This window comes from Orcinus orca, chromosome 1, assembly GCF_937001465.1.
Source record: "Orcinus orca chromosome 1, mOrcOrc1.1, whole genome shotgun sequence".
Lineage (NCBI taxonomy): Eukaryota > Metazoa > Chordata > Mammalia > Artiodactyla > Delphinidae > Orcinus > Orcinus orca.
Genome location: NC_064559.1, coordinates 39,344,110 through 39,369,177, shown reverse-complemented (window position 1 = coordinate 39,369,177; position 25,068 = coordinate 39,344,110). Strand labels below are relative to the sequence as shown.

General features: G+C 47.2%; 2 protein-coding genes across 4 annotated transcripts in view; one reads left to right on the top strand and one right to left on the bottom strand.

The window, feature by feature from the left end:
- C1H1orf74 (chromosome 1 C1orf74 homolog) overlaps positions 1-5,523 on the top strand; it is a 9,733-nt gene extending 4,210 nt beyond the window's left edge. For all 3 annotated transcript variants that reach the window (XM_004275301.3, XM_033438093.2, XM_004275300.4), the window contains exon 2: positions 568-5,523. In XM_004275301.3, coding sequence (XP_004275349.1) covers positions 663-1,454 — 792 coding nt within the window. In that variant the 5' untranslated portion in view covers positions 568-662 and the 3' untranslated portion in view covers positions 1,455-5,523. The remainder of the gene's footprint in view (positions 1-567) is intronic.
- Positions 1,668-25,068, bottom strand: TRAF3IP3 (TRAF3 interacting protein 3). Its single transcript, XM_049708861.1, is given in 18 exon segments — positions 1,668-1,915; positions 2,513-2,626; positions 3,395-3,477; positions 3,480-3,521; positions 4,615-4,674; positions 6,164-6,226; positions 6,761-6,896; positions 8,851-8,988; positions 9,111-9,251; positions 11,516-11,587; positions 18,213-18,308; positions 18,402-18,431; positions 18,693-18,717; positions 18,998-19,061; positions 19,194-19,341; positions 20,982-21,385; positions 23,864-23,971; positions 24,939-25,068. Coding segments are annotated over 16 exon segments (1,629 nt in total). The 5' UTR covers positions 21,327-21,385; positions 23,864-23,971; positions 24,939-25,068; the 3' UTR covers positions 1,668-1,843.

The window sequence follows — 25,068 nt, the reverse complement described above, 5'->3', positions numbered from 1 at the left end:
GCAGAAGTTAAAGTACAACCCTCTTGCAATTCTACCCGATTTCATTTATTTACTTTTCTGTCTCAGGGTGAGATGGTTGGTAGTCCACATTCTACTGTATATTAGTTTAATCAGATTGCTATTCTTACAACTATTGGCGGGAAGCGAAGGGGGAGTTGGCAGTGAAAAGAGTGCATTTGGAACCTAGAACTCCATCTCAGAGGGCAGTTTTAGGTGAAATGCTCAGAATTTTGCCAAAAACTCCCCTGCTTCCTTTCTGCCCCAAACTCCTTAACGTTTGAATCAGAGAAAATAAATTACAACAGGTAAAATTCAGCCAGAGAAAATATAAATCTAGGCGTAGGCTAGAAAGACACATGAATTTGGGACTAATGGAGGCCAAGTCAACCAAAAAATCAGATAGCATTGTTGACCCCATCTTGTCTGGGCTGGGTTAGCATTCCAAAGCAGAGGGAGGGGAAAATGGCCTCTGGAAGATGCTGTAAGACTTAAGGGAAAGTTGTTGGCAGGTTTCCTGGTATGTCACTAGCTGGTGTTAATAATCCACTGCTACTGCTTTGATTTTAGGCCCTTCTTCAAGTGTCTGGAGCTCAGAGATGCAGCCCAGGGGAGGGAAATGTGACTAGTTGAGGAGGCCATGCTTACTGTTGCTGCCAGATCCCATGTCAGCACCAAGTCCTCAGCTGCTGGTGGCAGCTGCTCAGCAGACCCTGGGCATGGGAAAGAGACGAGGCCCACCCCGAGCTGTCTGCCTTCATCTAGCCGGAGAGGTGCTGGCTGTGGCCAGGGGACTGAAGCCAGCTCTGCTCTATGATTGCAACTGTGCAGGGGCAGCGGAGCTCCAGAGCTATCTGGAGGAGCTGCAGGGCCTGGGCTTCCCGGCCCAGGGACTTCACATCCTTGAGATTGGAGAAAACAGCCTGATTGTCCTTCCGGAGCAGGTGTGTCGGCACTTGGAGCAGGTGCTGCTTGGTACCATAGTCTTTGTGGATGTTTCCATCTCTCAACTTCACCCTTCCATCTGCTCCCTGGACCAGCTTCAGGACTTAAAGGCCCTCGTGGCTGAGATCATCACACATTTGCAGGGGCCACGGAGGAACCAATCCCTGGCAGTCTCCTGCAGCAGGCTCCGTTCCTCAGACTGGAATCTCTGTACTGTGTTTGGGATCCTCCTGGGCTATCCTGTCCCCTATACTTTTCACATGAACCAGGGAGGTGACAACTGCTTAGCCCAGACTCCACTACGGGTGTTCACCGCCCGGATCTCATGGCTACGTGGTCAACCACCAGTCTTGCTCTATTCCTTTAGTGTCCCAGAGAGCTTGTTCCCATCCTTGAGGAACATTCTAAACACTTGGGAGAAGGACCTTAGAACTCGATGTAGGACTCAGAATGACTTCGCTGACCTCAGCATCTCCTCTGAGATAGTCACACTGCCGGCTGTGGCGCTCTGACTTTAACTCTTTTCCTGTGTAGAAGGAGCTCGGTAAATGATCAGCTCTAGGTCAGAGATGGCACACAGGAATCATCTCAAGTGCCAATTCCAAGCATCTCGGGGACCTAGGGAAGAATGCTGTAATAAATTTGCCATTTTTATGCTGAACTGGACTAGGGAGAGTAGACCAGGATGCTTCAGGAATAAACAGAGTTCTTTGGAACAGAGGCCATCAGGTGAAGTTTGTTTATTTTTACAGCAGGTTAAAAAAATGAGAGTCAGAAATCTTAGTTGAGTTGGAAAAACCCACACATTAAAGTACCCAGACCTGAATATTTTACTGAATTTCTTGCTTCTGATTTTCACCCAAGGCAGCTGTCACCAGTTATTCAGAGCTTCAGGCTGTCCTTATTGGCCAGGAACACTGCCACTGCTATAGCAATCAGTGCCATCAGCATCAGAAGCCATCGGCCACATTGCCTTTGTGAGGAGGGAGGGGGAGAGAAGAGAAAGAGGCCATGGGTTGGTCAGAGAAGATGCAGGCAAAAATAATCTTCCTTCTTCCCATTCTAGCCCAGTGGAAAACCTTGGGTTGGTGGAGGAGAAAAAGCTTTTTATATCTCTGTCTCTCTCACTTTGCCACCTCCCTCGGGATAAAACCACTTTCCAGTGGTCATTGGCCCAGCGAACCACAGCCAGCAGGGGCCAGGTACTTCAAGACTGATATGAATAATCAAAAGTGGAAAATAACTCAGCAAAACTGTATTCTGTTTATATTCCTTTTCTCGTCACTCTGTCCTTGCCACTAATAATAGACTAAAAGAACACCGTTTCATACTTCAGCTAGTAGTAAGTTTTTCCCTTCAGGCTCAGGCTTTCCTTGAAAATTAGGCTTGGAGGCATGAGCCAGTGTTTCTTTACATAGTTGCTATACTCTCAGTACAGTATAAACCAAGCTGAACGGGGCCGGCTGGTCAGATGTTGGCAGGGGCTGAACAATTTTATGGGCAAGATTTGGCCAAAGGAGGAATCGTCCCACGATCACCTAGGGCTGTACGGGAGGATAGACCCTCTTACTCTGGGAGGCAGCTGCTGGCTCTGGTTCAGCTCTTCTCGACAATGCTGCAGCTTACGCAGGCAGGAGAGATACTCATCACTGAGGTTGTCTAATTCTGAATGCAGTTCTTTGCACTGTGTGGGGGCGGGGGGGGGGCGTTGCGGGAGAACACCACCAAGGTCATCAAGACAGTTCTGTCAGGGACAGAGCCCAGGTAGGGGAGAGGGCCCTGTGTAAGTTGCCCTGTCATTCATTTGGAATTTTTACCTCCATCCTCCCTTCCCAGCTTTTCTCAGAGCTTTCAGTTTGCCTTCTGACTGTCTCACCTAGTTTGTTTGTAATGTGTTCATTTAAATGATTGATTATAATGCATATTATTATATATTACACGTGTGACAGTTGTATGTGCCAGTGCTTTGTAAATGGAGACACACAAAAATGAAGTTCCTATAGCACACACAAGCTGGAAGAGATCTTAGTGCAAGTCTCTTTGCTGGGAACTAGTTGCACGTGAACACTTCAGGAGCTACGTATTTCTGTGAGTATGGAAGATAGGAAGAGATAGGAAGAGTTTTGTTATTTAAAAGACACTGTATAAAGTTTTAAGATACTCAGTGTAGGACAAAGTTTGAGGAGTTAATGTGTTTGTTAAATGTGTTTGAGTTTAGGTTGACTTCCTGAAAAGTAACTCTTTAGTAAAACCTTGAATAAGGGTTGGTATAAACAAGAGAAAAGATTGACAAGTTAACCCAAAAGCAAAGATGTTTTATTCAGGCCTAAATGAATACCTGCAGGCACCCAATCACAGCTTAAGCTCAGAAATGCCTGTTGTCTGGCTGCCTCCCAGCAGTTTCCCTGTCACTGTAGGATGAGCCCCTTACTATCGGAGGTCACCATCTCACCTCCTTTTCCTTGGCCAGGAGCTGCAAAGTTTTCTTTTGGAGCTGGTCTCTGAAATCCCCGTCCTTCTCCTTCCCTGGACCACTTCGTTATGGGAGGGCTTTGGACTCCACCCAGGCAAAGCCTGATCTAAAAAATCAGCCAGATTCGCAGTGAAAGTGAGGCCCATACCTCTGAGGAATGGTCCCTACACACTGAGAGAAGCCCTAAGCGGGAGGGAATAAGGAAGGGCGTGTCCCTGGCCAGACCGTGTGGATTGCAATTCTCTGACTTTTAAAGAACATCCATTGGGATCCTGCCCAGACTGGACAGAGAGTGGGAATTTGAGCCCCTTGAGGGCAAGGTTGGCATTTTACTTTTGTCTGTATCTCTAGTCCTGTCTAAAGCCAGATACGTTTAGAAAATACTTATTAATTTAGTTTCTTTGGTTGCATGTCACATCTTTCAGACTGGGAGGTTTGCTGGATGCTTCAGTATAACTCCGTTTTCCTTCTGTCCTTGTTTCAAAATGATGAGATGAGAATGGCAGTCATGTAACGCATCTTCATGTAGCTAAAGATGGTTTTTCAGCCACCTGGCAGTCTGCATCTTGGTGAAGAGAGCCCTGGCCTGGGAGTCAGAAATTCTGGATTGTGGTCATAGCTGTGTCCTTAATTTGTATGACCACAGACCCTCATTTACCTTCATTTTCTTATCCATCCTATGTGGGCATAATAATTCCTTCTTTATATTCTACCCAGTGATTGTGATGACAAAACAGAGGGCCATGTGCAGTGGATAAATGAGGAGCTTTTGCCCCTCCAGATGTATGATGAATTCTTCTCAGGAAGCTAAGGCAGCAGACTTGAGGGCTGAGAGTGACGTGACTGTTCCATGTGACGTGGTTTCTACGTGGGGAGCTGGATGTGGTTTGGAAAGTTAAGGGTAAAAATTAACATAAAATCCTGAGTTCAAAATCAATTTATTGAAATATTCAATGCAGACATATGTTTTCAGAGGGAGTAGGAATCCTTTTCACAGTTTATATACCTCTCAGGATAGGAGGCTAACTAAACTATTCTCAGAGCCAGTGATGAGTCCTTAAAATGGCCCTCTATCTCCCTGACCTAATAGACTCCCAGAACTGGGTGGGACTCCAAGAGGTCATGTAGTCCATCCCTCTGTCTCTAGGCGGACAGGGAAAGGGCAATATCTTAGAATTTGTGGAAATAAATTTGCTGACCTTTCTTTGTTAAGAGTTTCTCCTGTTCTTGAAGCTGTAAGGATTGATTCTGAAGCAGACCTGTTGGAAAACACAAGGAACTTTTCTGTGCTAGCATATTTACTGCGAAGAGTATCTTTTCAGAACTTTGCTTAGAACCTTAATGATTGTGTTCCCATCTGTAGTTGGTTGAATTGTGTCTCCCCCCCCTGCCCCCCACAAATTCATATGTCAAAGCCCTAACCCCCAGTACTTCAGAAATGTGACCCTATTTGGAGATAGGTTCTTTGCAGAGGTAATCAAGTTAAAATAGGACATGAGAATGGGCCCTAACCTAATATGACTGACGTCCTTATAAGAAGGGGAAATTTGGACCCAGACGTGGATGGATGGAAGACGTGTGAAGAGATGGACAAGACAGCCATCTCCAAAACAAGGAAAGCGGTCTAGAACAGATCCTTCCCCCAGAGCCCTCAGAAGAACCAACCCTGCCTGACACCTTGATTTTGGACTTCCAGCCTCTAGCACTATGAGAATGTAAATGTCTGTTCTTTAAGTCACCCAGTTTGTGGTGCTGTGTTTTGAACACACCATCCTTATGTCTTTTCCTACTATGTACATTTAAGTCTCTGCTTAAATGTTACCCTAGAAGAAAGACTTCCCCAGATGACCCTGTGTAAAATAGCAACTATTTTCTCTTTAACCTGCTTTATTTTTTTCCCTGTAGCCGTTATTAATACCTGACACATATTTGTTCACAGAAACTCTGTAGTCCACTGTAGTGTTTCCTTAGAATGTAAGCTTTGTTAGGGAAGAAACTGTGCCAGCTCTGTTCATTACTGTATCCCCAGTGAGTATCTAGGGTGCCTGGCACTTGGTAGGGGCTCAATAAATATGTATTGAATAAATAAAGGCATGATTTTGAAGTGACTTGCCCATTCAGCTCCCGCTGTGTAGGAGCCCGGCTTCTGCTGGTGTTCTTTTCCCCTTAGCCCTGTGGCTGCCTTGCTGTTTTCATATTCATTGCTGTTTGCATGAAACTTCTCTGTCAGGGTGTCAGAGGTTAAGGTGTGAGCTATTAATTGAATCAGGTTCTCCAGCTTTTCAGAAATTGCCTGCTTTTCTTCTGAGACGTCCCTTTTCTTCTTTGGCCTCAGCATGTAATTTTGAAGTGGACTGAGGCATATGTGGTGTGAGCTTATTTTCTGAACCATTCCTAGTGACAGGTCTATGTGACATATGTACATAATAAATTAGAATATATAAAATAAGAAATACCTCAGAAAACTCAACACGTTTTGAAATCTGCAGTTCTGGGGGAAATGCAGGTGGTTGTCAGAGAACATGGCGGAGAAAAGTAGAAACAAAAAAACCCAGAGGCTAATGTGGAACTTGTGAAGAGCTGTAAATGACCTCACTGCAGAAGAAGAGGGTCTGAAAATGCAGAGGTAGAGGATATGCCAAGGACCAGGCTCCCCATCCCTCCTTTGGGTGCCTTTCATGGGGCAGGAGCCCCAAGAACACCAAAAAGCCACCTGTGCTACTTTCAGAATCTGGAAAAGGGACTTACTCTGCAACTGCTGTACTTTGGTCACCAGGGCAAGTTTCTCCTCCTCTGACCTCTTTAGTTGATCTGAAAATGAAATAATGCAAACCAAAATAGATGAACCTAAGACTTAATGAGCTCACCCCTGAGGCTGGAAATTAGTAACAGATGCTGTCTTGCCCATGGCATCTGACAAGTGTCCAGTGGAAGTTGCTCTTTCTTCTGCTTGTCCCAGTTTGGAAGAGGTGAACCAGAACCCGACTACCTGGGATTTCATCTGCATCAACAGTGGGCTGAATTAAGGGTTATATGTGCACATAATTTGGTCCTCTCTCAGCTGACAGAGGCTGTGACTGGGAAACCTTCACTATGCCTTGTGTTTCAACTGACCTTTCCCTTTAAATTAGGAGTGCGCCCTTGACACGTGACTGCTGTGTTCTGGCTTAGAGGAATGGGCTGGATCCTTTCAGTCTTGGATGATTAAAACAGCCTTGACTTTTTCTCAAAGTCAAATGAAATCGCCAAGTCAACCAAAAGAACAAGTGAAAGACTGAAGCCTTTCTCCACCCAGCTTCCTTTCTCTGGGCTCCTTCAGCCAGAGGCCTCCAAGGAGAAGGGTACCTTGTAGGTGCTGGGTATCGGAGCTGCACAGGTCTCTGTCCCGCTGCAGGCGTTCAGTCTTGGTCTGCAGCTCCTGGCGCTCGTTCTCCAGAAGCCTTAGGGCCTGGTTCATCTGTAAGTCTCTACTGTCTGCTCCCTGGAAGGAGGAGGAGGGGTGGACACAAGCAGGTCAGTGCTAGGGTGGAGGTGGGGGGCAGATCCCAAGGAAGAGGAAAACTGTAGAAAACTGTGGAATTTTAGAGCTGGAAGGAGCCTTAGGGAAATGGAAAAATAGGAAAAGTTTTTAAATTCTTTGCTTTGCTCTATTCCTCACGCTTACAGCAAACAGTGCATTAGATTTTTGATGTTCACAAGGGATACATTTGGGTAAATGCCCAAATTAAGGAATACTGAATCATCACTTTTCTAGATGTCTTCACTTTGTCTTTACTTCTCATTCTCACGCTATCCGGGGTGGCGGGGGGAGGCGGGTAGGATCATTTTTCACAACGGATTAAGGTTAAAAAGAAAAGGGCCTTCAGGAGGGTTGCCTTGTAGGTGATTCGAGGAAGAGAACAGTGGGTGAGATGTGGCTGCGGTGCAGCGCCCAGCGAGGTTCCCTCCTGTGATACGATGACTCACTTGCTGTTTCTTATCAAATGGGCTTTTTTTAAAAAAAAAAAAAGAATTTTAATGTCCTTTGAGAAATTCTTTGCCCTTTAAAATAAAAAATTAAAGAACAATATAAGAATAATTTGTACATAAGAATATAAAAAGTGAGAAGCAAAAAAAGCGAGAAGCAAATTCTAAGGTTTCTGTTTTTTAATAGATTTGAAAGGAAATCTATAGATAAATCTTTTTTGCGGTACGCGGGCCTCTCCTGTTGCGGAGCACAGGCTCGGGACGCGCAGGCTCAGCGGTCATGGCTCATGGGCCTAGCCGCTCCGCGGCATGTGGGATCTTCCCAGACCGGGGCACGAACCTGTGTCCCCTGCATCGGCAGGCGGACTCTCAAGCACTGCGCCACCAGGGAAGCCCAACCTTAAATGTTTTTAACCCCCATTCCTCTGTCTGATCGGTTCTTCCTTTTTCTACATTTGGAACATTAATTCTTCATAAACAAATATGATGTCTATGAGTACAAACTGCTCGAGGTAATAAGGGAATTACAAATGTCTTTTTAATGACTTTGAACTAGAGTTGCACTCTTCTTCATTGCTAATAGGATATTGTATATAAAACTCAAACACATTGATATCTGGACCACCATCCCCCCAACAAATTCTTTACAATCACTCAAAATGTTCCCCTTTCTACCTGCTCACCTTAGAGCCACACATTAAGGTTTAGGTTGTTAAAAAACATAACAAATCAAACAAAAACAACTTTCACACTTAATTGATCTTATTTCTAGAACTGGCACACACTAGGATTCTCAGATCCCAGCTTCAGTAAAAGTATAAAGAGACACTTTTGAGGTGGGTCCTCAAAATTCCAAACCAAGTAAAATCTGCGAAAAACAATAGCTAATATCTATTGAGAGCTTATATGTGCGAGGCATTGTGCTAAGTGCTTTGCATGGATTTCCTCACCTAATCCTCACAACGATCCTATGATAGAGGTACCATTATTATCCTCATTTTACCGATGTGGAAACTGAGGCTTAGGAGGTTAGTTAACTTCTCCAAGGTAAACACGGATTGGAAATGATGGAACCCTTGAGAATGCCAAGGGTCTACTGTAATGGCTTAAAAAACACATTGGCAAGATGTGTTAGTTGATACTCAAACTGTAAGTAAACTGGTGACATTTATTCTGCCCCAATAGTGGGCATTTCTGAACTGGATGCCCTGCTGGGATGGGGTGCAGAGAGTGGGTTGGGGCATGACAGTAGGCTGATGACTATTCCAGCCCAGCCCTTTGCATTCGGATGATGTCATTTCAATGAACACTTAGGTCATTTGCATGAGCAGTGCAGACATCCTTGCTAAACTCAAAATTAGCTTTGGGTCCCCCTGCCCAGCGGCAGCTTCTCTCATCACTGCTGTCAACACCTCCCTCCCCTAAACCCTGCCTTCCCTCCCCACCTCCCTACTCCCAGGGCCTGGTACCTGCAGTTTGGACTGAAGCACGTGGAGCTGGCTCTCCAGCTCCCTGTGCTGGGTCCCCAGGGTCCTCCAGTCCTCCTTCAGAGCCTCGTACTGGCTCTTCCACTCTTCACACTTCTGCTCGGCCAGAGCCAGGGACCGCTGAGGGAGATCAGAGGAGAGGGTGGTGCCTTGGGGGTTCCAGGAGGTCGTGCAGCTGGCTCCCCTGCCACCCAGACTGCCCCAGGGTTCCCAGCCCCAAGGATTATGGAGCGTCCCCACACCTGTGTGCTCTGCAGCTGCTGTTCTGCACTCATTTTCTCCTCCAGCACTTTCTGCAGTGACTCCTTGGCCTTCTGCTCATAGCTGTTTTTCTGGTCTTCCATCTCTAATAGCACCTTATTCATTCCCCAAGGAGTGTATTTCTGTAAATTTGAGGCAATTCAACAAATACACATTGAGCTACTGTGTGCTAAAGCCTGAGCAGGGATACAGAAATGAAAAGAAATTGGTCCTTGCCCACAGGGCAGAGATGTCAGTAATCTGGTGGACCTTCTTCCAGGCTGGAGGCAGGCAGGGAGAGTCCCTCAGGTGATGTGAGAGGTGAGTGGGGATAAAAAACTGCCCTGGGCATGCTAGGCATTCTCCCTTAGGCCTTCCACAGGCACTTGAAATCCAACATTTCCAAAGGGAAATCATCTTTCTAAACCTGCTCCTATCTCAGTGACCAGCATCACCACCCACCAAGTCTCCCAAACCCTAAACCAGGGAATCACCCTTGATTTCTCTCTCACCTTCTTCAAGGAATCAGTTCAACATCAAGCTTTGTCAAGTCAATGTCTTTAGCAGCTCGTACCTGTATCCTCTATTCCTACTGCCACCTCCTTAGTTCAGACCCCAGTAATACTATTATATGGATTATATCGAGACTATATATTATCTTCATGCCTTGCCTCCCTTCAAACCCTTTTCAGTCCTGCAGCTAGGGGGTTCTTTCTAAAACTTAAATCTGATCACGTCACAACCTGCTTAAATCTCTCAGTGGTTCTCAGTGTTCTAAGAATCAGGTCCAAACTCCTTGGCATGGTTTCTACTTACAAGCCCAGACTTTCATCTCATGCTGCCTCCACGCAAGCTGAACTGCTTGTAGCTCCCCTAAGCACTGTGCTTTTCAGCCTCTGCCTTTGCCCATAAAGCTTCTTCTACTTAGAGTATCGTGACCCACACTTTTCACCTGGTTAACTTCTACCCATGTTCAAGATTAAGCCCTAGAATCATAAATTCTGATAAACTTGGCCAACCATACCTACCCCCCGACTCTTTATGGATTAGGTAGTTTTACTGGTGTTCATATAGTATCTATATTTCTAATCTATTGACTCATCTGTCTCCTTTAAGGGACTGTAAGCTCCTTTGAGGCAGGGAGCATTTTTAAAAAAATAAAATTATTTTTGTAGGCTTGGGGATCTGAACAATATTCAGTAAAGTCAAGTTTTAAAAATTAATACATTTGTATTTTTAGAATTTCTCCTGGCTTCAAGATCAAAAAGAAAAAGACATGAGCAGCTTTGCAAATTCACTGGGGGTCTTGCCCTTCCAGTGCTTTTCATTTTTATGCCCTGTGATTTTTGGGAAAGCAGGAGTCTTTTACTATCGATTCTGGGTTACCCAACTGGGTAAGAGATAGTCTAGATAATGCAAATTTAGAGTTCAATATCAAATCATTTCCATTTAGCTTTGGAGTCATCTGAAAATTTGGATTTAAATGTTGAGTGGGTCTTATGTTCTTGGAATTGTCATTAGAAACCAGATACAGGAGTTACTGGTTGAGATCATACATGGTTATGTCCAGGTTATTGGACTTAACCATGCTGGTCACTGACCAGCTTTATCCCCCATTGAAAACGAGTAGACTGGCATTCTGGATTATATGTCAGTCTCTTATGAGCTTGGTTGGCATTACTGAAAAAATAAAAGTTGTGGATCCGCAAACCCATAGACTATATAGACTATGTTCCCCTGCAAAATTCTAACTCCATGGCCACCTTATCTTCCTAACATCAAGTGGGAGTCTGGCCGGTTCATCTCGTTCTCTTGACTTATCTCCCCGCCTGTCAGAAATCTATCACTTCTCGAGTGTGAAAACTGACTTTTTTCTATCTCATATAATCCAAGATCAGGCCAATCAAGAGATTACCGGAGCTGGATAACAATGCCACAGAAAGCCAGGAGTCACAGTCTTTTACTTTCTCCCAGGGATTGCTGCTAGATAAAAGTTGCCCATGGCATGAAAATCATTTTGCGAGACTTCATTGTAATATCCAACTCATCTGTTCAAATATTCGGGCCTGTGAAGTTCTATCCAGGTGAGCTGAATCTTTACCAAGGGCCTCTCCCTATGTTTCCAGGTATTCTCAATGTTCCCCTGGAGCTGGCAAAGCACTTAGTGCTGGGCTTCCTTTCCTAGGGTACAAAGTGAAGGACACCAGGAGAAAGGGAGAGGCGGATGGAGATAGTGTTTTGGTGAATTGGAGACCAAAGTGAAAATGGTAAAGGCCAGAACTGGGTGAGTAGGGATGGGTGCATTAATCTCTAGCAGGTGATGTTTCTAGAGAGTAAGCTTGACGTTCAAGCATTCTCTCCCTTAATTCTAGATTCCTGGGCTAGAAGTGTCCTCCGGAATGCTTACCTGGGTACAGGTGTACAGCTGGTTTTCCAAAGATCTCAGTTTGCCCTTCAATTTGTCTTCATTAAGTTGGCCCTGGAGCAAATGGGATGAGTTAACCAGAATACAGCTTGGGCCAGAATACAGCATGCAAAGAGTTTTGTTCCGTATTTCCAGCCTACTGCCTAGAATAAACAGTGTTTGTGGAATTGAGCTCTTTCAGGAGGTAGAGAGAGGGAGAGATGACAGATGTTTGGAAAGAAAAGGATCTTTTCCTCTTTCTCTGTAATAGGAGAAGGAAGAATCAGACTGGCCCCCAAAGTCTTCTGTGTACCTTGAGGTTTTGTATCAAATGGCTCAGGGTATCGTAGCAGGGGCCCATTTGAAGGAAAGCTTCTAAGCTCTCCTTTTCTTCTTTCATTACCTCTCTCCCCTGTCTGTCCAGGCACTTATATACTCCGCACCTCCTCCCAGTCTAGTACATGGCCCTTTACCTCTAAAGGCCAATAGGACTAAAGGGGTCTCCCCTACCAGGGGGAACATACATCCCTCCCTTACCCCCTGTTATGGGCTGAATTATGTCCCCCTAACCTCCCCACAACGTTCATACGTTGACCTCCTAATCCCCAGTACCTCAGAAGGTGACTGTATTTGGAGATAAGTTCTTTAAAGAGATAATTGAGGTCCTTAGGATGGGCCCTAATCCAATATGACTGGTGTGCTCATAAGAAGAGGAGATTTGAACATCAGGATATGCAGAGGGAAGACCATATGAGGACACAGGGAGGAGAAAGCCATCTGCAAGCCAAGGAGAGAGGCCTCAGAAGAAACCAACCGTGTCAACACCTTGTTCTCACACTTCTAGCCTTCAGAACTGTGAGAAAATACATTTCTATTGGTGAAGCCACCCAGTCTGTGGTACTTTGTTATAGCAGCCCTAGCAAACGAATACAGTCCCCTCCCTGCCCTACACACACACACACACACACACACACACACACACACACACACACACAAACACACGACTCAAGATGAGAAATTCTTTAAGAAAGCAGGAAAGGGAGGAGGGATATTAGAGCAGGGTGTGTATGCGTGCGTGGTAGTGACGGTGGTGGTGAGAGGACCTCCCAGAGAGCCACACGCTATTTATTCACGATCTGGGTCTGTCTAGTGGCATTTTGGACATTCCAAGAGGGACGTAAATCTCAAGGGCGGGGGTGGCGAAAGGCAGGCAGGAAGGCCCGTTATCTGTTTCTCAGTTTTGCAGTATTTCTGCTGAGCAGCCGACAGCTTCCTTGCTGCCTTATTCTTTCCTCCACGTGTAGACATCTTCCTTTTTCCCAGGTAGGGGTTTTGTCCCTCCAGTCCTGAGTCTGATTTAAGGTCGTGTGTGTGAGGGGGTGAGGGTGGGGAGGTACCATGGATGAAAGCCAGTTTCCCAGAGAAAAGGCCATGGGTCTCTTTAGCAGTAACCGGTTCTCATATCCTTTCGCTGGCTTTTCCAACCAGGCCCCGTGGGACGCTTGTGAGGTCTAGAAATTACATTTCTCCTCAGGCCTGAGATGCCACCGTCCCTCTCCGTCGGGAGACGGCTTGGACAAGGCTTGGACGTTTCCAACCCTTACAACGTTTCTGGTCTGTAATGGCCAGAGGGCAGAGGAGCCTCTGTTTTTTTTTTTTTGTTTTGTTTTTATTTTTTTCGGTACGCGGGCCTCTCACTGTTGTGGCCTCTCCCGTTGCGGAGCACAGGCTCCGGACGCGCAGGCTCCGGACGCGCACGCTCAGCGGCCATGGCTCACGGGCCCAGCCGCTCCGCGGCACGAACCTGTGTCCCCTGCACCGGCAGGCGGACTCTCAACCACTGCGCCACCAGGGAAGCCCGAGCCTCTGTTCTGAGGTCTGTCCCCCTCACTGAGTTTCAGGGCACCTGGGAGAGGCAGGAAGTGGTATCTCACAGCTCCTGTTTTGATCTTGTTTGGCCGATTCTTCTAACCCTGGGAGCCAGGGTGCACCTCCACCCTTTTTCCTTCCTGTATTCCTCAGCGGGGCCTTGCAAAAGCAAAAGGCTTTGCCAAAAATAATTTTTCAAAGTGCCTCCTGCTATTAACGTTTTTCATAATGTCTGGTGTGAGAGCCGAGAGTCAGGATTTGGCATCTACAATAACCACAGGGCTTTGGGACAGATAGAACAGATGGAAAAGACTTCCACTGTTCTGGGCTCTGGAGTAACTGGGAAAAGTTACTCCCCTGCATGGCCTGTTCATTCTTAATCCACAGGTCCTGAAATCAACTCCCTCCACCTGTATCGCAGCTCCGGGTTCAGAGAGTCTGACTGTGTATTTTCCTTTGCCTAAACTCTTACTTTGCAGGATGCAATGAAACCCACTAAGTTTGACAGTTTATCTTGTGGTAGTTTCAGAAGAAAACAAACAAGCCCAAGGCAATATTCTTACAGTTCCCTCAGTCTCCTACCCTTTCTGGGTAGCTCCCTTCTCCTTCCTTAGTATGGTTTCTATCCAGTATTTTTGCCTCTTCCAACTGTTTTTGTGTTTTAGCCACTCCCCAGATTACTTTTCCATTCATGTTGTAATAGAAGACAATTCAGTTAGCCCCTTCAGTGGAGACGAAGGGCCACCCAAGTCTGGGGCTTGAAAACATCTCTGATCCACAGCTCCGCCTGCCCAGACTCCCCAAGGCAGGCAGGGAAGTTACGGCCAAGTTGTTGCAAATGGGGCATGTGGTTTCCTGGTCTGAGCCCCAGCTCTCCCCACATGAAGCCCAGTGGTACAGTATGAGGAAAGGAGCACTTTTTACAGGCCAATTGTGGAACTTTTTTGGCAGTAGCATCCCAGGAACCCAGGGTTCAGAGAGCATAGTACCCCCGCTTGTAAAAGGGAGCAAGGTGGAGGCCATACACACCCGGTCTGAGGGCTTCAGCTCCTGCCTCTGCTTGGCTTTCCCCTGCCTCTGATCTGCTCTCCAGAAACACCACCGCCTCACTGCAGAAGCACCAGCCCACTTATCTCTCTGCTCTACTAGAGGTTGCTTAGGGCCTGCAGCCAATCCCCCACTGCGCTGTCATCTTAAGATCTCATTTCCACTTTGCAGAACTTAAAACCCACGTGTGCCCTGCTCTGGGTTTGTATTGCCCCATACTGAGGGCTTGCTTTCTCTACTGCCCGAACTGTTTCTGCTCTGAAGCTTGCAGCCAGTCAGGAGTCTCTGCTGTGCCCCAGGGCCTGTCACATCCAAAAGGCCCAAAGTCAGCTTGAAGGTGGAGGCAACAGAGGGAGCTGATCTCTGGTGTTCTAATAGAGTTTGTGGTGAGCTTCTCTGCATGTGCAGTTGGAGATTCAAATTATGGAGGCCAAATGGAAAAAAAATAAAGGCCTGAACTTGGCTGAATATCGGAGTCCCTGTTCTGGCCACATTCTTCCACTTACTTTTCCCAAGTACGGCAGTCTGGGACTGTCTTTTCATTGAAGTTGAGCTTTCCAAGGAAGGGGTAGGGGGTTGAATTGTCTTGTTTTGGGGGAAGCAAGAGCTGTTAACTGAAAAAACCTGAGACTATTTTTCTTAAAAACAGGAAGCTGAGGGGTTTGTGGGGAGGAAGAAGACAAAAAGGGTGAATATTAGGGGGTGGGGGGAGAAGGGAGGGAGAAAACCACAGCTGGAGGAACTCCTGCCCCCCGCAGGAGCATGGAGCTAAACCACCCTCAGAGTCTACCTTGGAAATGTCTCTTAATAAATCCTCCCCATTCCCACCACGCTGGCTGTAATTCAAGTTCTGATTGTGTCTTACCTGCAGTATTGCAAGAACTTTCACCACCCCTACACCCACTGGTAGCCAGGGTCCTCATTGTCGTCAGAGAACCTTTTATAAGGTTTATAAAACACAGATCTGATCAATCGCTTTCAACTCAGTTCTACAGCTATCTTTTTCATTTCATTTAATTAATTAATTTATTTCTTGGCCACGCCGCACAGCACGTGGGATCTTTCTTCCCCGACTAGGGATCGAACCCGCACCCCCGGCATTGGAAGCGTGGAGTCTTAACCGCTGGACTGCCAAGGAAGTCCCACCACAGCTATCTTAGTACACGTGCTGCCAAGCGAGTGCAACTCCACGGCTACTGGACAAGCTCCTTCTCAGGATGGGCTGGACACTGCTAAGCGTAGGGCTTTAAACCTGAGGAAAATGTGGTCCCACTGCTCCCCTGCTTATTGCCTGCGGCAGTGTTTCTCAAACTGGGGTGGCATGCATTCTCATGAGATATATATATATATATATATATATATATATACTTTTCCTTTAAGAGGGAATCTATAACTATTAAGTTTGAGATACCCTATTCAACAGAAAAAGTTTAAGTGCCATAATTCTAGAGACCTATCGGAGGCCCTTTCGGTCCTATCTTTGGAGCTACTCTGACACAGTCCCTTCATTTCCATCACACTCTGCTATACCCTACGCTTTGTTACACCTAGGCCTGTAATCATTCTGATTCCTTTACTGTAAGCACCCTTTTCCTTTTTCCTTCTTCTTACCCTTCATCATTCCTGCTTCTGTACTGGTAAACTCCTATTCAATCCTTCCAGACCCCGCTAAAGTGGTCCGTTTCCTTTGGAGTCTACCCTATACCACCTCAGGCAGAAGAATTGCTCCCTTCTCTTTTCTCTGTGTCACTTTGTAGAAAGTGCTGTTACAGCTTTAGCACACTGCAGTAGAGTTATTTATGACCTGTCTGTCTCTTCCTGGCTGCTACTGGAACTCCTAAAGACAAAGGACCCTACCTCTGTCCCTGTAGCACCCAAGCCAGCACATAGTTGGAACTTATCAGATGTCTGTTGAATAAACGAATGAGACAATCTCAGTTTAGTTCAGCACCGGAAACCACCTGGCAGGCACAGCTGTCTGTCTCAGGCTCCTACTCAGCTATGAAAACAACTTCCTTAACCAGCAGGAGCCCTGAACATAAACACCTAAATCCGGATACAGTGACCGACGCGAAGAGGGAGGGCTGAGCCTAGGAGTCTCTTCGACATCACTGCAAACTTCTTAGTTTTGTCCCACGTCCTCCCATCCCATCTCTCTGTCTAAGCACAGCCATCTACGTGGTAAGGTCAGATGTTCACGGAGGCTGGGAGGTTGTGTGTTCTCTCTGTGCACCCGGGGCTTTCTGCTCCAGTCGCATCAAACTGCTTATGCTCTCTGAACATTAAAGTCTAGGGGTTTCGATGTGGGGTCCAAGGACCCCTGGGAATCCAGGATCTGCAAGGTCTTCCCTTTTCCAACTACATATCTGTGTGAGGCTGGATTTTCCTCATATGCTTCAACCAAAACAATGTATTAACAACAGACTGAATGCAGACGCAAATACGAGAATCTAGCTGTCTTCCGTTCAGACATTAAAAAGATTTGCCAGCTCAGCGCTTTGCGACCACCTAGAGGGGTGGGATAAGGAGGGAGGGAGGAGGACGCAAGAGGGAGGGGATATGGGGATATATATATGCATATAGCTGATTCACTTTGTTATACAGCAGAAAATAACACAACACTGTAATTATACTCCAATAAAGATGTTAAAAAAACCCAAAAAACAAAACCAAACAAAAATTTGAAAAAGCATAAAACAATGCCACTCCTCTCACTATTTTTTTAAAAAAATATATACTTATTTTTCACAAAAATATATAATTTAGGTTCACATGTAATCTATTTACTATTGTTATTTTAAAATTAATACATATTTTAAGATTCCTTTTTTCATTTCAAAGTGGTAAATATAAAAAGTTCTTTGGATTTTAATAATTTTTTTTAAAGAGTATAAAGGGGTCCTGAGATTAAAAAGCTGGAGACCCATTGCATTAGCCTATATCATGCCTCTGGTTCTTTGCCTATGCTGTATCCCCTGCCCAGAATATAGTTCTTGTTTCCACATTTGCCTGGAAAATACTAATATAACTATAAATATTTCCCTGGTTCTCCCCTTCTGTGGAGTCGTTCATTCCTCCTTGTATTCTACTATATCCTCAAAACATTTATTTCTCACATCTCTGCATTGTTTAGGCTTCTGTCTCCCTGACCCACAGCCTCTCTAAAAGCAGGAACCCTGTCTAATTAATCTCATTTCCAGTGCTCAGTGTAGAGAACATGACTTATGAATATTTGTTGAATGAATGGACTAAAATCAGGAGGTCTGAATTTTAGTTCCAATTCTGCCTCTAACTAGAAGTGTGAATGTGGACTAGTCACCTGACCTCTCTGACACTCAGTTTCCTCATTGGCAAAATGAGAAAATTAGCTAATCTCCAAGGTCCCTTCCCGCTTTGACATTCACGTCTGGGCTGACTAGTAGGTGTAGGATGACTTGGAATTAATATTGGTGTGAATCCCATATGAAAATAGTTGCATTTATCACAGTCAGTAATATTAACTGAATTGGGACCGTCCTTTCTTTCTTCCAACAAATTAAAAAATGGAAACTCTTGCCTCTCTTGGTTCTGGGTCTTCCCTGGGGGTGTCCTCAGCTGACCACCCTGGACTGAGCCAAGCTCAATACTGTGACATGTTTGACCTTTAGGTCTTAGCACCATCCCCCACCTTCAGCCTCTTCAGTAGCAAAAAAGCCCCTTCTCTTGGTGGGATGGTATGGAAAGAAGAATGAGATAGGCACACATAGAAATCCATGAGCTTTGTTCAAGCAAAGGTTTCCCTTACCTTCCAAGAGCTGTCAGAGGCCCGAATCAGGGCAGACAGTAGGTCTTGGAGAATCACCATTTTCTGTTTTAGAACCAGCTCCCTCTGTAGGGCCTCCTGGGGGGCAAAATGCAAGAGGGTAAGATTAAGTTGGAGGAGAAGGGAGCAGATGGATGGAGGAGCTGCAGGGAGAATTCACATGTTACTTACTTTGAGGTACTCAGAAAGCTGGATGATTTCCTAGAGAGAAAGAAAAAGGTATTTAAGAAGATCGTAGGTTCCCTGAAATCCTAGAACATGGAACCCAAGCCAGGATTGGCTTGTGCTGAGTAAACTTTCTTCCTTGACTCAGGGTCCCTCCAGGCCCCCATGTCTATGCTCATCTAGGAAGAGGGTACCCCTCCATCCCAGCTGAGTTTACCATGGAATTCCAGAATGTCAGAGCTTGGAGGAGATTAGATGCCACCTGATTCAACACCTTCACCATGAGGATTTTCTTACCTTATCTAGAACTGCAACTCCATAACTGGAAGAGAAGAAAAAAACAAAAAAATAAAAAACAAAAATGACAATGGATCAAAGAAATAAGAGTGTCAGGAGGCAGTTGTATTGATTCCTTCTCTGATCTCTTCTGAAGAGCCAATGGGGAAGAGGGGGGGAAGGCCTTCCTTTTTCTTAATTAAGGTGGACGTGGAAGTTCCTTGTGCTCCTCTCCACATTCTGGGGGAGGGTTCAGGTAAAGGCTTAGGAGAGAGGAATGGATGGGCTGTGAAGGAGTTGAGGTCAGGAACATGAAAGGTACTCACTTGGTTTGCTGACTGGCATCATGCTTAATTGTTGGCTGTGTTTCTTCTGCCTTTGTCTGAGTGCCTGAGGGATAGGGATAAGGTGATTCAGAACCCATGGGAGAGGCAGTGAGGGAAGTGGGGAGGGATAGGGACTCTCCACTGCCAGCGAGTGGAAATGCCTCGGCCCAGTGAGTGAGGAAGGCCCTGCTCTTACCACGGTGGTGTTTGGGTGGCTTCTTGATGGGAGGGTCCTGTGGTGGAAGGCCCCCAGCCTGGGAGGGGAGGTGGTCAGCCGGATCCCTCCAGGAGCCTGAGGGAGGCTGGTGTTGGGTTGCAAAGACCTCGGAGCTGGTCCCTGACACCTGGAAAGCAAATGCGGGATGCTGAGAGCATCTTAGAACAGGATTCTCCAGCTGACTGCAGAAAGATGAGCCAGTGATCAAGTTTCAGGTCCAGAAAACCAAAGGAACCCATTCAAGCCTTCAAAGCTACAAGGTTATCCCTGCTCCTGCCCTTTCTTGTCCTGGCTGGTGGGATCGGTCCTCCTCAGTTCAGGCAAATGGGGAGCTGGGTTTGTCTCCAATTACTCTCTCTAGAGTCCCTGATCCCGGAAAGAGAACCGGTCTGAGGTGGGAGTGAGGGGATCTGGGATCAGGTCCTGCCTTTTCTTGGTCTCAGTCTCCTGGCTGTATAATGAGGAGCTTGGAGTAGATGGTGTCCAAGGTGCCTTCCTATTCTAGAGGTGGTTTCCTTCCTCTTAGTAACAGCTGGACTATTGTTGAGGTTTTGTGTGAAGAGAAGGTAAATTAGGCAGCTGTAGGGAGGAACGTAGCAGCAGTTGTCACAATTTTGCTTGCTATTTTTATATTTTCTTCTTACAAACTAAAAAAATTTATGTTTGTAACATAACACTAAAAGGCTAAGAAATGCATGTGGCAGCTAATCCTGCAGACTAACTCTATCTCAAGAAACCTTAAATAACTGATAGGCTCAGGAAGAGTTCTTTAGGTAACTGTGTTTTCTGTTCTATTTCTCCTTAAAATTATTTTTTCAACCGAAAGCACGTAGAAACCTTCTTGCCTTAGAAAGTACACAGTTGGTTTTATTTTACAGCTGGGCTCGAGGATCATTTTTCTGAACAGCACCTCCTGTTGTGGATAACACATGCACTGGTTAAGAAGGCCCAACAGAGCACCTACTCTGGGGACAGTACAATACCAGTTACTTCCAGGGAATCCGGAGGACCCATCCCTGCTGTCCACATGCTCACAATGTGGATAGGAAGACACAGATGGTTTGCTGGCTGAGCTCATTTCAACATACCCTGGCTTTTGCCAGCACTGCTCCTTCCCAGGGCGGACTAATGGGCCCTCTAAAAGTTATACAATCTTAGAGGATTTATAACCTCATAAAAACCACAGAGAGCAGAGGTGGCCTGGAGAAGCTAGGGAAGCTAGGGCTTCCTGGGCCAGATGCGGCCTTAGGTGAACGATATTGGAATTGGGATGGCCCAAGAGAAAGAGAGAAGGTGGGTGATGCAGCAGCCTTACAGAAGAATAGAGATGAGAAATGTGTGTGTGTGTGTGTGTGTGTGTGTGTGTGTGTGTGTGATTTGAGGGAGACATTAAGAAGATTGGTCTGTGTCCCTGGCCTACAGTAAGCATTCATTGAATGTTGAATGACGGATGAATGAATGCTGTAGGAGATATGTCTAGATAGACTGAATTTGAACTAATACTAGGAATTAGCTATGGAATTGTTTTTAAATTATTCTTTTCTCTCCTAAAAGGCAAGTGCAAAGTAAAAAAATAGCTAAACAAAAAACACCCCCAAAACACAACAACAAAGATATCTGTTGAGTAAGTGGCTAAGGGAGACTTTATGATGACTGAGGAAGGACGGACTTCATTTAAATCACTTCTTAGTGACCTTGAGCCCACCCACCTGTCTTGGTGCTGCACCCCATCCCCTCCAGAGCACTGTGTCCCTCAACATGGCCCACCTGCTGTCTGGGGGAAGAAATCCTGTTGGCCCAAGACAAGGGCTCCTTGAGGTCGGTCGCCTGGCCTTGCCTCCTGGAGGGACCTGGCTCCCTGGCCTGCGGGCTCTGTGCCTCGCCTTTCTCTTCCACCTTCAGGTTCCTCCGTCTGAAAAACTGCTGTTGTCGTGCCCTCTGGAGATGTTCCCTCTGCTGGGTCCTCAGCACCTTCCCCACCTGGCGGCAAGTGGTCACATTGGGGCGGCAGCGGCGGCTCTCACGGGTCTCTTGCCGGCGCTCGTACTTGGTCTCGTAGCTCTCAGCCCACCGGGCCAAGCCAGAGGCAGGCCTAGGGTCTGGGCTGATCATGATGGCCTCCCGAGCACCTGTTGTGCTTGGCTTCCAGTTCCTGGAATAGCTGCCCGGATCTGCCAAGTGCCAACAGGGAGGCGAAGAGGAGGGGTCAGGAGATGGGCCGAAAAATGGCCATCTTCCTGGACGAGGGGGCAGAAATAGCACAGCGTCCCATATGTGTGGGTTGACAACTGAAGAGGGGATGATGTCACACGGGAACTCAGGACATCTGGATTCAGCCTCTAGACTAATTTCTGCTCTTCTCTGGCCTGCGTCTCCCCTTCTGCAAAGTGGCGAGATTCCTCTGCTGCCACTTCTTCCTTGACCAAACGTCTCACCCTGCCTCCAAGTTAGGGGAACGTGAGAAATAATTGATAAAAATCACTAAAAGCGTCTAGCCTTCTGGAGGGCAGATGGGGCTGTGTTCCTTTTCCAGGGACTTCTAAAGAACCAGTTAAATTGGCTCCCTGATCCCCAATCTAAAAGGAAAGCCAGAATCTTCACTGCTCTCTTGGCCCAGTTGTTACTCACATAGGTGAGCAACTTTTCTCAAGGCCTGGAGGGATAGCCAAACCCCTCGACGTGCTACCAGTCCTATGACCAGCACTCACTGTCCTCTGTTTAGCCTTTCGCAGCTATCTTGCCAACCTGGTCCAGGGCATGGTTCGGGAGGGACACCCCACGCTATTGCCTACAGTCATGGAGCCCTGACCTCGGTCCCTTGGCACTCCACTCCTGGCCCAGGACTGGGCTCTGACTCTGAGGTACAGGACAACCCAGATCCGTACTGGCTGATTACTTGCCACTTGCCCATCACGGGCCAAAACTCATTTCATACTGAGCTTTCAGCTCAGTATCTCTTCAAGTGGCAGGTTCCATTTTTTTAGCATCACCTCCCTGTTAGGGCTAAGTATGGTGCCGAGTCTGCTTTCCTCAGCCCAGACACAGATTGCGCCATTGAAACCAGCAACGATGTGGATTATACGTAAATAAGGCTATTGCCAAGAAAAAGGAAACCAAAGCGAACAAACAAAAACAGTAACCAAAAGTCCCCAGGGAACCAGGCTTGGAGTAGAGACCACACTTGCTGCCCCTCTACATGGCCTCACCTGCTACTCACATAACCCCACCCTCACCCCTTCTGCCTTTCCGTGCCCTTCTCTCTCTTTCCTACTCTCCCTCACCTACCTTCTGCAAATTTGTTCATTCTCCCAGAACCCTCTGGTAGCTTGGCTGAGTTGGGGCTGGACATGGCTAAGCTGGATTCTGAGCACTGGAAATTCTGGTCCCTGGGGTCAGCCCAGAGACTGAAGAAGGGAGGGGGACTTCCCCTTACAGTTGCCGCCTCTCTCTGTCCCACAGCCTCACTACCCACTGCCCTGGGAATCTAGTTCCCGGGGAGGTCAGTGAAGGGATTTCTCAGCTTCACCAACCAGGAGGCATTTGCTGGCACTGGCCCTTCGGGTTTATTTATAGTCAAACAGACTCGACAGGTAGCAGCCTCTCCGCTCTTTCATTGGAGTTCCTTGCTCCTCCTGGATCAGTCTGGAATTCTCTGCAGGATTCTTGCTCTCTCTTTCTCTCTCTGGTCATACGACTCCTTCCGGGGGCTCATGGGTGGGGTCGTATCACACCCTGAGAGGGGGTCTTACACAGTCAGACCCTGTTCGCTCTCCAATGCCTGACTCTCCAGGCTTGGAGGGGCATCTCCTGGCCTTGGGCAGTGCTGACCCCAAGCAGAACTGTTAGGTTGTCAATGCTTGTCCGCTCGTCTCATCCCTGGGTGCCTCTCCCCTTTCTTTAGGCTTTTCTCCTCACTCCTACTCTGTAGGGTCCCCTCACTTCTCACCTGCCACTTTCTTTGTTTAAAAACTTAGGAAAGGATCTGAGAGGCCCATTCATATTAAATTATGAAGGACTGGGTGTGCAGGTAAACTCCACTTTCAGAATCTATACTTGTGGTGTCCTAAGCCATAGGCCCTAGTGATTCTGCCGTAAATGGGGGAGGCGGGGTGTCCCGACCCTGGACTCAGACTGTGTGGACTCCTGTCCTGGCCCTGTCATCTACTACCCACGTGCTTTTGAACAAGCTATTAACTGTCTCTATGTCTCTGTCTCCTCATTTATAAAGTGGGAACCTACCTCCTAAGGTTATGAGGATTAAAGAGAAAATGCACGTCAAGCATCTGGGACATAACACACAATAAATGTTAGCTTTTTATAATAATATGATTATTATCACTCCTGTCCTACTGATCTTGGATATTGAAGACTCAGTGCGATAAGACAAACGCCCCGAGCTAACCTAGCACGCCAGGACCAAGAATGCCTCATCCTCCAACTCCCTTGGCCCCTTTCTCTTTGAAGGGGCACTGTCTACCCCACGGAGGCGATGCTGGTCCCTAGTTGAAATCATATTTACTGTTGCTCTGTTCCTCTGACTTCTGGGTGTAGGCTACAGGGAGAAAGGACTACTCTGTGGTCTGGATACAACTGCCATTTCAGTTAGGCCTGGCAGAAAGGCAAAGAAGAGAGGACTGCCTCTTTCCAACCTTTAAAATGTGGGGCGCTAGGTCCCCTCCCTGTTTGGTTCCAGGTAATCCCTCAGGCTTCGTAGACGAGGCAGATCCCTTGATTGTGGAGAATCCTCCTGCCTCCTGCTGTGAAGAAGAGAGGGCTGTCTGGGAGAGATAAGTGTGTGGGCTCTGTCTACACTAGTTCACTGAAACGCATGGCTGCCCTGCTCTGTTTCCGGGGTGGGGGGGCGCAGACGTTAGCCCTTGCTACCCAAGCTGGGAGTTGCAGTGGGAAAGTCTCCTCAGAGATGTGAGCGTTCTCAGGCCCCCAGGCTCTCACACTGGGTAGGATTTGGTGTGGCACACCTGGGTAGAATCATACCCAGCTCTCCGGGAGGTCTTGGCTATTCTGATTTGCTTAAACACAAGAAGTCATGTGGACGGCTGACTGACAGAGATGGGCTGTAGAAGAAAATGGAACGGGTCCCCGTGTGCTTCAAAGAAAGGTCACTGGGCCACTGCCCAGGCCGCACTTGGTGGCATGACAGGGCCCAGCTGGAGCTCTGGGAAAGGGTGGTATTGGCTGGGGGAGACTGTCCTCACTGCTCCAGGGGGAGATCAGGGCGCTGCCCTCACCTGACAGTGCTTTGTTGCTGCCTTTCCCGGTCTTTGCTCCTAATTCCCTGCTGTGTGTGTGATAAATGGCCTCCTGCATGAATGAACGGTCTGGCCTTCCTAGCCGAGAGCTCTCAGAGTGAGGTAGGAGAGAAGGGCCTGCACGCAAGCTGCTGGGCAGGCAGCTGGGTGCTATGGGGTCCCTGCTGTGAAGGGAGCTGTAAAATGTACCTCCCGTCACTGGGGAGCCTGAACCCTTAGTCATCTGACTCACTGCTGATCTGATCTTATGGAAGCAGCAGAGAGGGATGGAAGCTGTGCCTCTGGAGACCAACGCGGGACACTTTCCTGTTTACCCAACCCCCAACACTCAAACTACAACCTCCACTCCAGTGTCTCCCCCTTCAGACCAGGGAAGCTGGCAGACAGAGCCTCTTTTGCCCCCCGCAGAATCGGAGGTCCCCAACCTGGACACAGAAGCCTCCTCCTAAGTTACCTTGGGTCCCAGGCTCCAACCCAAGCAGCTCAGGAAAGCATCCCAGCTCCTGGGCAGATCTCGGCTCTGGTCTCTGATGGGGCAAGCTCTCGCTCCATGGCTCTGGGCCCCCTTAGCATTTCCCTTCTTG